General features: G+C 47.6%; 6 protein-coding genes across 6 annotated transcripts; 4 read left to right on the forward strand and 2 right to left on the reverse strand.

Annotated features, from left to right (window-relative positions):
- Positions 1-71: 71 nt before the first annotated feature.
- On the forward strand, positions 72-2,009 carry EV420DRAFT_1502154 (uncharacterized protein). The gene is made up of 2 exons (XM_060471105.1): positions 72-172; positions 222-2,009. The coding sequence occupies exons 1-2, from the start codon at positions 164-166 to the stop codon at positions 1,698-1,700; spliced, it is 1,488 nt and encodes a 495-aa protein (XP_060338247.1). The 5' UTR covers positions 72-163; the 3' UTR covers positions 1,701-2,009.
- A 1,507-nt stretch (positions 2,010-3,516) lies between these two features.
- EV420DRAFT_437610 (uncharacterized protein) lies at positions 3,517-5,937 on the forward strand. Its single transcript, XM_060482123.1, has 23 exons — positions 3,517-3,680; positions 3,727-3,765; positions 3,819-3,829; positions 3,881-3,924; positions 3,985-4,008; positions 4,060-4,114; positions 4,163-4,220; positions 4,269-4,278; positions 4,343-4,360; positions 4,419-4,444; positions 4,493-4,518; positions 4,569-4,603; positions 4,660-4,684; positions 4,739-4,750; positions 4,804-4,819; positions 4,871-4,910; positions 4,961-5,061; positions 5,116-5,140; positions 5,196-5,258; positions 5,313-5,370; positions 5,431-5,567; positions 5,623-5,700; positions 5,756-5,937. The coding sequence occupies exons 1-23, from the start codon at positions 3,643-3,645 to the stop codon at positions 5,831-5,833; spliced, it is 1,017 nt and encodes a 338-aa protein (XP_060338248.1). The 5' UTR covers positions 3,517-3,642; the 3' UTR covers positions 5,834-5,937.
- Positions 5,938-6,643: 706 nt separating this feature from the next.
- Positions 6,644-9,132, forward strand: EV420DRAFT_437772 (cytochrome P450). Its single transcript, XM_060482125.1, has 12 exons — positions 6,644-6,995; positions 7,050-7,374; positions 7,425-7,573; positions 7,634-7,749; positions 7,810-7,918; positions 7,968-7,981; positions 8,034-8,223; positions 8,276-8,372; positions 8,435-8,560; positions 8,614-8,624; positions 8,685-8,814; positions 8,865-9,132. The coding sequence occupies exons 1-12, from the start codon at positions 6,800-6,802 to the stop codon at positions 8,944-8,946; spliced, it is 1,545 nt and encodes a 514-aa protein (XP_060338249.1). The 5' UTR covers positions 6,644-6,799; the 3' UTR covers positions 8,947-9,132.
- A 290-nt stretch (positions 9,133-9,422) lies between these two features.
- EV420DRAFT_437701 (uncharacterized protein) lies at positions 9,423-10,463 on the reverse strand. The gene is made up of 4 exons (XM_060482124.1): positions 10,358-10,463; positions 10,240-10,303; positions 10,051-10,181; positions 9,423-9,998 (listed from the first exon to the last, which is right to left on the reverse strand). The coding sequence occupies exons 1-4, from the start codon at positions 10,390-10,392 to the stop codon at positions 9,539-9,541; spliced, it is 690 nt and encodes a 229-aa protein (XP_060338250.1). The 5' UTR covers positions 10,393-10,463; the 3' UTR covers positions 9,423-9,538.
- Positions 10,464-10,570: 107 nt separating this feature from the next.
- Positions 10,571-11,817, forward strand: EV420DRAFT_1259932 (Uroporphyrinogen decarboxylase; the record flags this gene model as incomplete). Its single annotated transcript, XM_060466979.1, has 4 exons — positions 10,571-10,628; positions 10,679-10,738; positions 10,793-11,295; positions 11,347-11,817. 4 exons carry the CDS (start codon positions 10,571-10,573, stop codon positions 11,815-11,817), a joined length of 1,092 nt encoding a protein of 363 aa, XP_060338251.1.
- An 11-nt stretch (positions 11,818-11,828) lies between these two features.
- On the reverse strand, positions 11,829-13,970 carry EV420DRAFT_438037 (uncharacterized protein). Its single transcript, XM_060482126.1, has 9 exons — positions 13,730-13,970; positions 13,502-13,671; positions 13,312-13,445; positions 12,957-13,262; positions 12,807-12,901; positions 12,729-12,757; positions 12,524-12,677; positions 12,327-12,465; positions 11,829-12,271 (listed from the first exon to the last, which is right to left on the reverse strand). Exons 1-9 carry the CDS (start codon positions 13,845-13,847, stop codon positions 12,034-12,036), a joined length of 1,383 nt encoding a protein of 460 aa, XP_060338252.1. The 5' UTR covers positions 13,848-13,970; the 3' UTR covers positions 11,829-12,033.

Genomic DNA, 13,970 nt, shown 5'->3' on the forward strand with positions numbered 1-13,970 from the left:
TGCCAAATACATGTAAACCGTGACGTTGAACCCGTTTTGAGATCAGAGCCGGCCCTGAACTGACTGATTAGGACAAACCCCGACTCGAACATCATCTGGACCACCGTCTAAATTTAAAGTCGCTTTATTCGACTATCAGTAAGTAGCACGTAGATAAATAGAAATGGCGGAGGTTGGTGCCCTCGTTCCCTTCAAGGCCCACTCACAGCTCTTTCTGCCAGTTTCTGGATCCTCAGCTTCGTCTTTTGACGTCCCTCAATTTCACACCGCGAGGGAGGCGCAATATCACAACTTTCTTGCGAACGAACGATTACGTAATTGACGAAGAATCAACCAAAGCATTGTTATTCTTGAACTGGATCTCTCGATCCTTCGTCCGTGACGCTGGTGGTGACTCTAACTGTGATCAAGTATCAGTCGCCGCATCTCTTACAATGGATTCCTACACGCTCTACATCGCAACGAGTCGCGGCGTGGCCGACGAAACAGATCATGAATATTCCGATCAATTTCTAGCTGTTTTTCACGAAATTTTTGACGCTCAGAAGTATTTGTTGGCCGCAGGGCAGCAGGTGGTCGCATACCAGGATGCGATAAAAGTCATGAACTGCATTGTCGATCGGGTTTGGAAGCGGTTCCTCAAAAAAATTGCCGTGTTGAGAGAAAGATTCCTCGCGAACGGAGGGTTTGAAAAGCTAGATGGCCTTGTTCGCGCCTGGTTGTCCTGGCGTGCAACGAAGAAGAAGGGTGGAGAGAGATCCGCAGACATTATCGCCCTCTCTCCCCATTATACGGACGGGGATAACCACGCGATGTTCAGAAAAGTTTTCGAGGTTATTCTCGATGAAGAATACGCTACACAATCGTATCAAAGCCGCGAACTGCGAGTTGAATACTTCATAGGCATTACCAGCCTATCCCGCGCTCTCTTCAAATCAAGCTTCTTCCGAGATGGGTGCCGTCGCGATTTTCCCGAAGCAAAATCGTCCTACTTCTTTCGCCAGACGGTCCGTCGTCTCTGGAGGGTACAGTTCTACTACTCCGGGGCATTGTATTTTGTCGGTCCTTGGATGAAGAGTTGTCGGTCTGCCTTCGCAACGCATGGGGGCTCGTTCTGCAGCATCCTATGGGTGGGAAGGACACTGCCAAAGACAGTTACCTTTCCAACTAGCCTACGCGAGACCCTCGCTTCTATTCTCCGCCGTCAGTCGGTTAAATTCTCGGAGAATGACCTCGACATGTGGTTTGAAGCAAGAAGTATGCCGATTGTCGACTCTGCTTGGAAGGAGGGAAGACCTCGAATACTTCGTCCACACCCAGAGATCCAGATCATGAATTTTCTCCGTGGGTCGGACATATCGGTGATTGGGAACACTGTTGGGTCGAGCAAGCGGATGTGCGAGGTCTGCGCCCTCTACGCCGAAGTTTACGAGGAGATTTCGAGCTGTGCGGTCAGTTTCGTGTTTACGCCCCGTTATGTTCCATCCACGAAAGTTACTATCGACAACGACTGGATGCTGCCAGCTCCTTCAGAAAATGTGACCTTCCAGAATGAGATGAATGCGGTTGTAGACCGGGTCATTAACAAGTTTTCGAGTGAAGCTGACAGGTTGTTCGCTACAAAATTCTTTAATCACGTTCATCCAAATTCCAGCATGGAACCTTGGCGTTATCGTGAAAGGTTATCACAAAATTACTAGCACCCTTTCTTCGCGGAATGTAAACGAAGTGCTCAGATTTTAGGAATGTATCAATTGAATCCCAGGATATTATCTAGACCGACCAGTTACTAGAAAGCGCAAAATACTACACTGAGTAATGTATGGAAACAAGGTGGACATTGTATGGGTTTTCAATGGATACTAATGATATATGGCAGCTAGACAACCATATCTTACCGCCGTGATCATAAACTGAGGTGGCTACGTTTCCTCAGTTCCTGAAAAGGAGTATCAGACTTTCTGTAGAAATTCTCATAAGTACATGTAGTACTACTAGTGTTAGCGCAGATTTCAATGACAGGTCTTTGTTTATTGTGACAGCAACCAGCAGCCCGGTCGGCCCGGACAAAAGCAAGGCTTTGCTCTTCACCTCCACGACGCCTCTTTTCTAACCTCTAACCTTGTCGGAGTACCACACAAATCTTCCAGAATAACATGCGCATAGTATGGAGTGCGCTCAAAGTATCACCGATGCGTCTGAACGCGCAATATCTGCGAATTTTTTACTACTAACAAACCTTTGCAGCTCAAGGTGGAGATAACTTTGTTGGGTGCAACCGCTATTCGTCGCTTGTTCTCCGCGGTACTTTCTGTCTTACATTAATGCACACCCCGATTTTCTATCGGGATCATCGTCGGAATGGCTGTATGACAAACTCAGTTATTGACTCTATCTTCGGCCGAGTAACATGTCGCATATTTCCCTTTTTTTACTTGTTATGTAAAGCTACTTACATTGACATCTTTCAGGAGACCTATGCAGCATATTGAGGGTAAGAAAGAAATACCTTTCTCTCCGTATGTTTTCCTGCTGTCCGCAAATCGGTGAGAGTGAAGATGAGTAACGGCGTAATAAATCTCATCGTGCTGATATGCTTTTATATCGAAGGTCAGCAAATGACTTCACATCACAAGGTATTCCATTTACACAGACTTGCTTCCCGGCGAAGGCGCGTTTCTCTATCTTGTTCTGGTCTGCTACCGTAATATTGTTATCAAAGCAGCTCATCCATGTATCCTGTACTCCCTCGGACATCTGTCTACGAAAATTCTGATAACTCCGTCTGGATGCGCTTTCCTGCGCCGACCAAAGGTTCGCGCTCGAGGTTCGAAGCGGTCCATGTAACTTTTCTCCATTTCCGATGAATTTGGGAGGTTAATAATCCGGCAAGCCGCAGCGGGTTGGTGCAGCCTAGGAACGTGTTCGTCCGGTCAATAAGTCTGGGAGCCGCACCAAGTTGAGTTTGCGCCTCTCGATTCCAGATCTTCAGCGGGCGTGCCTCCCCTCGTCACGCGTTTCCTGGTTCGAAGGAAATAATAAATTTAGGATTGAAAATTTGTACTTCGTCAGCGGCACCACGGAGAGCATTAGCTTGAATCACGGCATGTTTTTTTTTCCATGGACGAATGGATGGGATAATAGCCTCTAGCCGCCCACGATTATGCATTTATTCTATGCAAAGATTTATTGGACCGTGCCTCAAATTTCTATAGAGAAGGCGCATGGCTTCGGAGCTAGCAGCTTGTACGTACGCGCGCCACTTGTATCTTCGTATGTACACTTAGCTTCTTTGCATCAGGTGCTGCACATCGGGCGACGCTCAGCTCAACCCACGCAAAAATATGCTCTTCTCTTGTACAATCCATCCCACGGGATCAAAGTCTTAAGCTCTCCTCATTTTCCTGCATTCCAGGCTGCTGCCGTGAGGGGGGATTAAAGCGTTCCTCCTGGTTCTTGCGCTTCGATTACTACTTTTTTGTAATCGATTCTCGTGCGCTTCCTTCCGACAACCCACGTTATTAAAGCCGGCAATCCAGAGTGCATACTGAATCGTGGCAACCTTTTCCTCCATCTGCTTTCATCCGTCCCTCTACGCTATTTTTTTTGTTCATTCTTCCTACTGCGCAATATCAAGCTAAAATGTCAAGCGCGCAGGTCAACCTGGTTGTGGACAACACGTAGGTGCTGGAGGCTGTTCACCGGTCCAGACTCACATGTGTTTAGAATGGGTGCCGCCTTCATCGGTGTCATCATTGCTGCTTGGTATGTCAAACTGTTGTCGTAGTGCTGAAAACTTAATAACGGAATTTTCGCAGTCTGTACGGGGGTAATAAATTTGTCTTAGGGTCCTCGGGAAGCTGGTTAATCGATTTTACAGTGTCCTGCGTCCAGACGTGGTACTACTTCAATCAGTATCAGAGCGTACGTATATGCTTTTCCTATGTTCAAGAGGCTTACTAATTCCATTTTCCTTGCAAACAGGATGTGTGGTACATCAAGTGTCTGGTAAGCTTGAGCCACCCCCGTCGCATTTTCAACTTAAGGATGGCTCTCCAGGTCGCGGTAGTCTGGTTGTTCGATTCCATTCATCAGGCCTTGATATCCCACACAGGTAAGGGGTATATTGAAAACGAACACCGGAGGTATTGAACGGGCACAGTGTATTACTATGTTGTCACCAACTTCAGTAAACCAGCAGAGCTGGAAAATTTGGTTTGGTGAGTGCTGGTCTCTTTCCCCGCCACTCAGTGCTTAACCTTTTGCAGGAGTATTTTGGTACGGTCGGCTTTATTCTACGAAACGTCAAGACTGACACTTGGCCTGACTGGTCATTTGCTAGTTGGAAGTTTTATTCAATGTGGGTTTTTTGAGCTCTCCGGTCGCGCTTCCTGTGTCTGACGATTCCGTCTTTTCAGGGATTCATTGGTTTCTTGGTCCAAAGGTTTGCTTTCTGTCCGCTCCTCATTTTATTTTCCTGATATACCTGCAGTTTCTTGACAATGCGCGTTTGGCGTCGTACGTCTCGTAATTTCATGAAATCTATGCTTGACTGAGGATGGTTACAGTAAGCAACGAAAATCGTCCACTTACCGCCGTGATCGTACGTTTCCTTTCGGGTGTACTTGAACCTCACTGAAAATTCCCGATATTTTCCAGGCTGCTATGGTGTTGGCGGAGTTCGGTAAGGTCCCGTTAACATGTGCTTCCTCGCCTCTACTGAACGCGTGATCTCTAGCATGTTCTATCGGTATGTACATCTGCAATGTTTATTCCATATTCTGACACTAACTTTATTTGCAGCATTCACAATTCAGTCGTTAGTAACTATCCGCTTGAATCATTGTTTGTATGCTAACGGCGTTCCTAGTATGGGGCTTTCCACCTGGGCTGATCTGACTCACATGAGAGTGTGTTCGATGCTTCTTGCTTTGCACGCTATACCTAAATATCCTGTCAGGGTTTGTCGATGACCGTCAACGTCGTCGGCGCGGTATCGGACGTTCTTATAGCCGCGAGTCTCTTTTACTTCTTGCATCGTTCGCGGACAGGCTTCAAAAAGTACGTTTTTGAGTTGACGATTCATTGTCAAGGCTGATCCTCCACCTGCCATAGATCGGACACGATGATCAGCAAGCTGGTGGGTACTGTCAGCATTGCCTAAAATGCGCTCCTCGTGTTGATCATCTGTACAGATTTTGTTCAGTGTCAGCACGGGTCTGATGACCAGTATATGCGCTGTAGCGTCGCTCATCACCGTTTGTACCCTTCGTTTTTGGGGGGGCTATCCTTTAAATTGACCTCTCTACCAGATCCTAATCTGGGGCAAGACTCTTATCTATGTTGCTTTTTACTTTAGTTTGGGAAGACGTAAGTATCCGCCTTTTTTGAAGTCATAAACTCTTCCTCATGCCGCATGGATTGGTCTAGTTTATTCCAATTCCGTACTCGCCACTCTCAACGCCCGGAAGAGCATCAGAGGCCTTTCCGAAGCGGGCGACACTGGCGATTTGACGCATTCTCTCAACACTTTCAAGACCGGATTGCCACGCTTTGCTACCACTGCGGTATTTTTTTTTCTTTTCATGGAACTTTCGGAGACTCAACGACCCTTATCTCTAGCCTCGTCAAACAAACATTTCTATCAAGATCGATACCACGCAAGAGTGTGTGCGAGACGATATCGGTGAGGGGTTGGATGTACGTCTTTTGCCGCGTCATGTTTCGTTGTGCTGACTGCTACTTCTCTGTACAGTCGGCTGTAACTGAAAAATCGGAAAAATCATTCAAAGATTCGGATGAAGGCATTCATGCGCCTCACGACCAGCAGTAAACGCTCAATTCTCGCGGATTTTAAGGACACTGAGGAGGAATTTTGGTAGCACAGTGCTGGTCATATATAGTGGATTGGACAGTTTCTCTAGCACTCGCTGGCATCTTGATTTTCTGTACTTGTATTTCACTAGTCAGGAAGTTGTATCAAACTCGAATATTGTGTCAACAAACAAATATCACCGCTTCTTTCGGACTTGCATGATCGTCACTGCAGAGCAACTTGTCTTTCCACACTTGGCGTTCCAACAGTTTTCGCAGCCGAATGGTAAAGCCATGAGGCAACTGTTTGCCTTCTTAGCCTATTGAAGGCGTCGCAGATCAGTGTGACCCATAGAAATTTCTCGTTTCCGCCTCGTGTCGGAGATGTCCGCCAACCTGACGACAAGATTTTCATTAATTCTTCTGTTTTTAACTCGCGGTGCGCGAACATATCAACAAGGTTCGTGATTGGCCATGTTCGGTGCTTGATTCACCAAATGGGATAAGAACCGACCGTTAACATCGGCCACCAGTCATCGTTTTTCTACAGAAAATGGCCTAGGGTAGATGCAGGATTAGGTTGTCGTGCACACTGGAGACGGGCCAGCGGACAGGCCTTCAATAGCACCTGTTAACTGGTGGTATCATACGCTATGCCATGATTGGCTCATCAACCGAACCGTAATGCGGGGCAAAGGGACGCCAGAAGCCGTGGTAGTATCGTAACCACACGGCCTTCCTCACCCAGATAAGGTAGGCCGACTAACGATTACCGCGGGCTTCTGGACGCTCGTATCAGGATTTAGGAAGTTTCATAAGACTCGGTGCCATCAACCGTGCATCCAGAACGGTCCTGTCCAATTCAATACCCGCTTCAGTCCGGACGCGTCCCACATTTTTTTCTTCCTATAAATTCGCCAAGTTGGCACCCAACATTCCATATTTTTCACGCTCTTTTTTCGTATTTCTCGTATTCTATTTCGCTATGGCCTTCACCTACTTTGTCCTCCTGGACCTTTTCTGTGCAGTTACCACTCTTCTCATCATCCGACGCATTCTTCAACCCAGGCCCTCTGCTCCTCTTCCCCCCGGTCCAGCTGGTCTGCCACTTGTGGGAAATATCCTTGACATGCCTATGGACAATGATTGGCTCACTTTTGCCAAGTGGGGTGAAATATATGGTCAGGAATAGTCCGAATTTATATCATTGAGTACTCATAACAATGTTTTTGTAGGCGATATTTCCTCCGTCACTGTCCTTGGCCAGACGATGATCATTTTGAACTCTGCCCGCGCGGCTGTCGATATGCTTGACAAGAAGAGTGCGATCTACTCTGACCGGCCTACCCTTCAAATGGGAGGCGAACTTGTCGGCTGGAAGAACACTCTTGTTCTGCTGCCCTATGGCGACCGGTTCCGCCGCTACCGCAGAATATTTTACAGCCTTATCGGCTCTCAGGCGACAATGAAACGGTACCATCCACCTCAAGAACTGGAGACGCGCCGTTTCCTTCGTCGGGTCCTTTCCAAGCCTGAAGAACTTGCTGCTCATGTTCGCAAGTATGCGACATTTTTTTTTCTCATCGAACTGTACATTGAACGTTCTGTAGAACTGCCGGAGCCGTCGTTTTGCGCATCTCTCACGGATATGAAGTCAAAGAGAACGATGATCCATTCGTCCGACTTGCAGATCAAGCCACCGAGCAATTTTCGGCTGCAACTAAAGCTGGAGCCTTCATCGTGGACCTGGTTCCTGCTCGTAAGACCGTTCGTGATTATATACAGATCTCCACACTAATTAGCGGCATTTCTCCTGCAGTTCGGCATGTACCTGATTGGTTCCCCGGCGCGGGATTCAAACAGAAAAGTAAAGCTTGGGGGGCCACGCTTCAGGAAATGGTTGAACAGCCACACAATTTTGTCAAGCAACAAGTCGTCGGTGTCTTGGTTTCTACCCGTTCTTCTCTGTGCTCAAACTTCTCTGTGTGATCCTAGGCTGCTGGAACGGCTGTTCTCTCCTTCACTTCTTCGATGCTGGAAAGCAAACGTCTAAGCGCCGAAGAGGAATTCGATCTTAAATGGTCTTCTGCGTCTCTATACAGCGGCGAGTTGTCCAACTTTCTCTGATCCATATGAGGCTCATTTCAACACAGGTGCCGCTGACACTGTAAGCGTCAAATCCTATTATTAACGGAATTGTATTATGACCAAGGCCGCAGACCGTGTCTTCGATATACGCGTTATTCTTAGCGATGGCCTTGTTTCCTGATGTTGCCAAAAAAGCTCAAGCGGAAATCGATGCCGTCGTAGGCAATGACAGGTTGCCTACATTCGCCGACCGTGAACATCTTCCTTACGTCGATGCTCTCGCCAAGGAGGTTTTACGATGGAACACCGTCGTCCCTACAGGTATGACACTCATTTCTTCCGCGGATCTTTGTCTAAAATTTTATTTGCACAGGTGTCCCGCATCGTGTAATGCAAGATGACATCCACACAGACAGCAAGGGAAATACTTATTTCATACCAAAAGGCGCTCTCGTCGTCGCAAATATCTGGTTAGTCGACGACATTTCTGGTCTCCGTCTTGACGACTGATTTACGTGTCTGTGCCTGGTAGGAAACTGACCCACGATTCGAAGACGTACACGAACCCAATGGAATTCAACCCGGACCGGTTCATTCCCTCCGAGAGTAGAAAGGCGGAGCCTGACCCTGGCCAGTTATGTTTCGGTTTCGGTAGACGGTTCGTACCTTGTTTCTGTTTTGTGTCGTCCAATATACTTATACTCGTCGTAGCATCTGTCCAGGTAGCTCTTTGTCATTGATTTGTTAGGATGAGAATATGTCGCTCATTCTCTATTGAACAGGATTACACCTCGCCGACGCATCGATTTTCATATCGTGTGCGATGTCCCTGGCAGTGTTTGATATATCCAAATGCGTCGAAAATGGCGTCGTAGTTGAACCTCTTCATGAACAGACTTCGGGGACGATAAGGTACGTCGTTGAAAATTCTCCTTTGAAACAAATCCAACTTTCATACTCAGCCACCCAAAACCCTTCAAATGCGACATCAAACCGCGTTCTCACAAAGCAATTTCTCTTATTCAAGCCGATGAGATGATGTAGTTGATCTCCTAACAGTCGTTATTTATCTTGGAAGAACGATGTACAACTGAATTATTTCGTATCTTGTCCTTGTTTTTATAACATTCATTATTGTTCGATATCTTATGTATTTATTGGCCGGTTTTCACAATGTGCGGTATTTAACAATGTATTACAGCCATTCTCGATTTATGCAGCTAGCGAATGGAAATTCCATTGGATGGAGGTAAAAAGAAATAGGTATAATGCAGCTCGCGCTCTGGCGGACGTGTCGTTAACGTTCAGGTTCGGGTCCATCAAACCATAGCAAAATCTCAACCCGCGATTTTGCCGTGGGTTTGCGTCCTCGCTCAGCGTAAAAGCTAGAGCTAAAGTCAGCATGATCCAGTAAAGTTACAGCCATGATGCACGATCCATCGACGTCTCTTTTGCCCTATCAAGCCAGAGACAAGCGTGGATGTGAACGAAGGCTTCGCAGACGTTGTGCAACGAATGTATCAGTAGGAAATGGTCAGAAGCCTGTGGGAGCACCAGGGAAAGACTGGGGTTCGTATTCCCAAGTCCAAAAATGGTACATGTATGTAAAGGGCGGGACTTGTCGGTTCTAACTTTTCTAAGTCGTGTCCGATCCTCCAGCGCCATCCACGACCTTATTTTCGCCTTCAGTTGTAGGCATGGAAACCTCATTCTCCGGAAGCGGTGTGGCGGTAGCATCTACCTTCCCGTCTTCTACCACCGCCTTGTCCCCAGCTTTGTGGTTGGGAGACGGGGCCGTCGAAGAGCGGTTTTCCGCAGTAGCTGAAACGGGAGAAGCCCGTCGCTCTGGATATCGAGTAGAAGGTATTTCAGGCAAGAAGTGACCGTGCTCGATGCGATCATGTGCTGAAGGTGTCCCAATCGGGGTGGGCCGGATCGAGCTAGTAGCGATGCTATCTGGACGGACGGGGGATTCGACAGGTTTGAGCCCTCTGTCTTCGAGGAGTAGCCGATTAGCTGTAGCCTGAATATTGGACAGGAAGGTGGGGTTTGAGAACACGGCCATATCCGTGACCGCCCGCTCGACAGTGGGGTATCTGATGGAAGAGTCGGTCCCTGGTGGCGGAGCCAGAACGGTCGCAAACTGACCTGTCAACTTCGAGCATTAGCTCGCGCTGTACGGTATCCTGAGGCAGGTACTTGAGTTTCTCATCGGACACCAAGCGGTTCTTGATGTAGGATTCTATCTTAGATTTAAATTCATTGATATCGACACCATTCTACAGTGGAAACAGGGATGAATAATTCGCAAGTATTACGGTGAAGCTAGGAACTCACACCTTGCTGGAACTCACTAAGCAGCTCACGTCTCAGCCGATCAAATTCGCCGGATTTTTTGAAACTAGCGGCAAACTCGGGTTAGTTCCTTGAAAAATGGCCCATTGAGAAGGCTTACGCATCAACAAGTTGGTCGGGATTGACTATTGGCATGAAACAAGTACGTAGTACAAATCCACAAATCCACAAGACGCAGTGGTGGTGGTGGTAGAAGAAGCGAGTCGTGATCGGAGATAAGATCTTTATCAAGATAAGATAAACCTCCCCACGAAAAAGTTACCCAGGAGTCCCTTCTGCTCTTTCCACGTCACGGTTTTGCTGCAGTTCATTCATGGCACCTCTACAGTTTCCTCCCTTGAAAAATGACCTTTTACTGCGTGCAGCTCGCGGTAGGACAATTCGAACTCATGTACCTAAACAGTCCTAACTCATTTTCAAGGCGAACAAACCGAACGAGCCCCAGTATGGATTATGCGACAAGCAGGGCGCCATCTTCCAGGTTTATTTCACCCATGAATGCGCTGGCTGAGGCCGTGACACGGATATTTGTTAGAATTTCTGAAAGTTCGTGAATCGCATGGATTCTTCGAGATTTGCCAGACCCCCCAGCTCGCATGCCAAGTAACCCTCCAGCCCATTCGCCACTACGCTTCTCTCGTAGATGCCGCGATCATATTCAGTGACATCCTTGTCGTCCCACAAGCTATGGGTATGGAAGTGCTCATGCAGCCAGGCCCTCACTTTACACATCCATTGTCTGTCCCGGGGGATGTCGACAAGCTGAACAAGGTGGTGGACGTGAACAAGGAGCTCAAGTATGTTTTCGATGCCATCACGCTGACGAGGAAGGAGCTCGATGGCGAAGTGCCTCTCATTGGATTCTGTGGTGGTCCATGGACACTGTTTGCATATATGATAGAGGGAGGAGGGTCGAAATCATACACGAAAGCAAAGTCGTGGCTCTTCAAGTACCCTGAGGAATCGAAGGCACTACTACAGAGGATCGCCGATGTTTGCGTTGACTTCCTTGTTGGTCAAGTTCACGCCGGAGCCCAGGTGCGGTTCCATACTTGAACCCTTTCGTGCTAGCTACTGAACGGAATTCAGCTTATTCAAGTATTCGACACGAACGCGGGAGAGCTATCACCTTACGACTTCTACACATTCGCGTTCCCTGTCCTGCAGCACATCTCCAAGAATGTTCGTCAGCGATTAAACGCTGATGGCTATGGTGGTACCCCGATGACACTCTTTGCTAAAAGTGCAAACTATGCTATTGCTCATACGGCCGAACACGGAGGCTACGATGTTATAGGACTCGATTGGTGCATCGATCCCGCAGAAGCAAGACGGTTGGTGGGAGACAAGGTCGCGTTACAGGGCAATATGGATCCCGACCTGTTGTACGGTGGTAGAGACGCCATCGAGGCATACGTGAAGCGGATGTGTGAAGCTTTTGGAGGTTCCAAAGGTTGGATTGCAAACCTTGGACACGGTATCACACCTGGTGCTGATCCCAAGGACGTTCGATGGTTCTTTGAGTGTGTCCACAAGTATTCTGCAAGCAAAATGTCATGATGGTAAGCATTTTAGATGTACCCGTTCTCACTCCAGCTCTAATATGCGTGTATAACAGAAGGTCTAGTCTCCGCATTCATCCTAAAAAACCCAAGCCCAGTATATATACAATTATGCAGGTATGTAAAAGGACCAGAAGCAGCCCAGATGTATGTATCATATGTGTGAAATAACATGTCATAAATATCGTGAGTGCAGGTGCATAGCGACCCTTTATCATTGAGTTTTCTTCGACTGAGGTGATGACAACGATATTGAATCACCATTGGACTCGGAGGAGGATTCATCGAGGGGCAACGATATATCCGATGACAGTACTGGTGTCGTGTCGCTTGACGATAGGGTGTCACCATTCTCACTGGGTGTCCGGCTTACACTAGTCGGGCTTGATCGACCGGACCTAGCTGTTGTCTCTGCCAGTTCCTTCCGCAGGGCTTCAAGCTCCCGTTCGAATCTAGAATTGACACTCGTCAGTTCACGGACGGACTTCACGGGGTAACAGGACCTACTTCCGCCCGAAGACCTCGATGTAAAATCCGCCGCCATTCCATACGCTTACCGAAAAGATAAGGATAAGGTACACGCCACTCCAGAACGAGCTATCGTATAGGAGAAATACAGCGGGTACTTCTGTCAGGACGGTGTAGACTAGAAGATGATGACATTGAATATGCAATTTACAGATTATCACATGCAAGTCACTTACCAAGTTGGCCACCCATAAACACCGCTTCGCGGTATCCTTGGGGAATTGAAGATAGGGCGCGACCGATAATACCCCGTTTCTCATTCAACAGGAAAGAGAACGACGTTGTTCGCTGCCCGGATTCAATCTTAGCTCTGCGATCTACCAAGACAAACTTGTAGCCGCCGTTAAGATGCTGTCTAGCGAGGATATGCGAGCCACTCACTTTCCAGTATAAAAGTTGCCAGATGACATCTGCGCTAAATGTGAGCAGCGACTATGGAGCATAGATGATATCACGCACAAAGTCCACCACTGAACAAAATGGCTTTCATCCGATCAAGATGCGGCAGTTCAGCAAGGGCTGGGAAGCGTTCTTCTGCGTTGGGGTAATAATGTCTACATCATTTTTGTTGGTGACCAGTATCAAACGTACTGTGGTAGTGAGACGCACCGTATAATAGTAAATGTAAAGGGAGCGTAGATGTGGATGAAGAGCGATGTGACCTTGTCCTGGTCATGGAACACGAGACTATTTCTCCATGTTATAACGGCGCTTCCGAGAGTACCCTGAGAGATACAATAGCAGGCAACAAAGAGAGCAGGACTCGAGGGAAAGAACCATATGAAGACAAGGTTAAGGATGGTGGCATAATAGCAGAAGTCGAAAAGAAAGTAGTGCCAATCGCGTTTCTTATATGTATAGGCACGCAAGGGTAGGAGATAACAGCCTTGGATGGTGTATGCAATATGGACCCATCTATGAGCAAGATAAGATATTAATACATATATGCCACAACATTACGCACTGGGGAGCAAGACCAAACATAAGCGCCGAAAATAACAGCGACATGACACCAAAGAAGAACGACACTTTTTCACGAGTCCGAACGACCTTTGCCGACTGCCATGAGTTCGACAGCGACGCCATGCGGGTGGAAATCTAGGTCCCTAGGTCAAGCCCCACATGTATCGACAACGGAAAACAAAGTGGCGCACCTTGAGCTTGAAATTCTTGAACTCGCGTTCAAAATTCTCCGCCAACACGTCGCCCGAAATGTCGCGCATTTTGAATGTCTCTTCTGCCTTCAGCTTAAGCCTGTCGCCATGTTTCTGCAGTTTTCGCTGGAGGAGATCGACATGGGAGTCAAAGTATGTTTCCATGGTGTCTGAAGCAACGTCATGTAAATATTGATATTGAGCAGCCAAGAATAAGGCAAGATGCACCTAAAAGCGTAAACGCGCTGGACCAGTCCGACATCTCGTCGCGTACTCCTTGAAGGCGTTCCAAAGAGTTGGTGAGGTACTTTTTACCCAGAGGCGGCGAAGGTGGCCTTGAAGACATAGTGGCAGATTATAACGGCTGGCTTTGGCCAGGACACAATGCGTTGCCACTGTTGAAGGTCACCAATGTTAGAGCCTTTGGTAACTACAGACAAATACGACTCGGATGTCGGTCCGGAGGCAA

This window comes from Desarmillaria tabescens (assembly GCF_030435595.1).
Source record: "Desarmillaria tabescens strain CCBAS 213 chromosome Unknown EV420scaffold_2, whole genome shotgun sequence".
Lineage (NCBI taxonomy): Eukaryota > Fungi > Basidiomycota > Agaricomycetes > Agaricales > Physalacriaceae > Desarmillaria > Desarmillaria tabescens.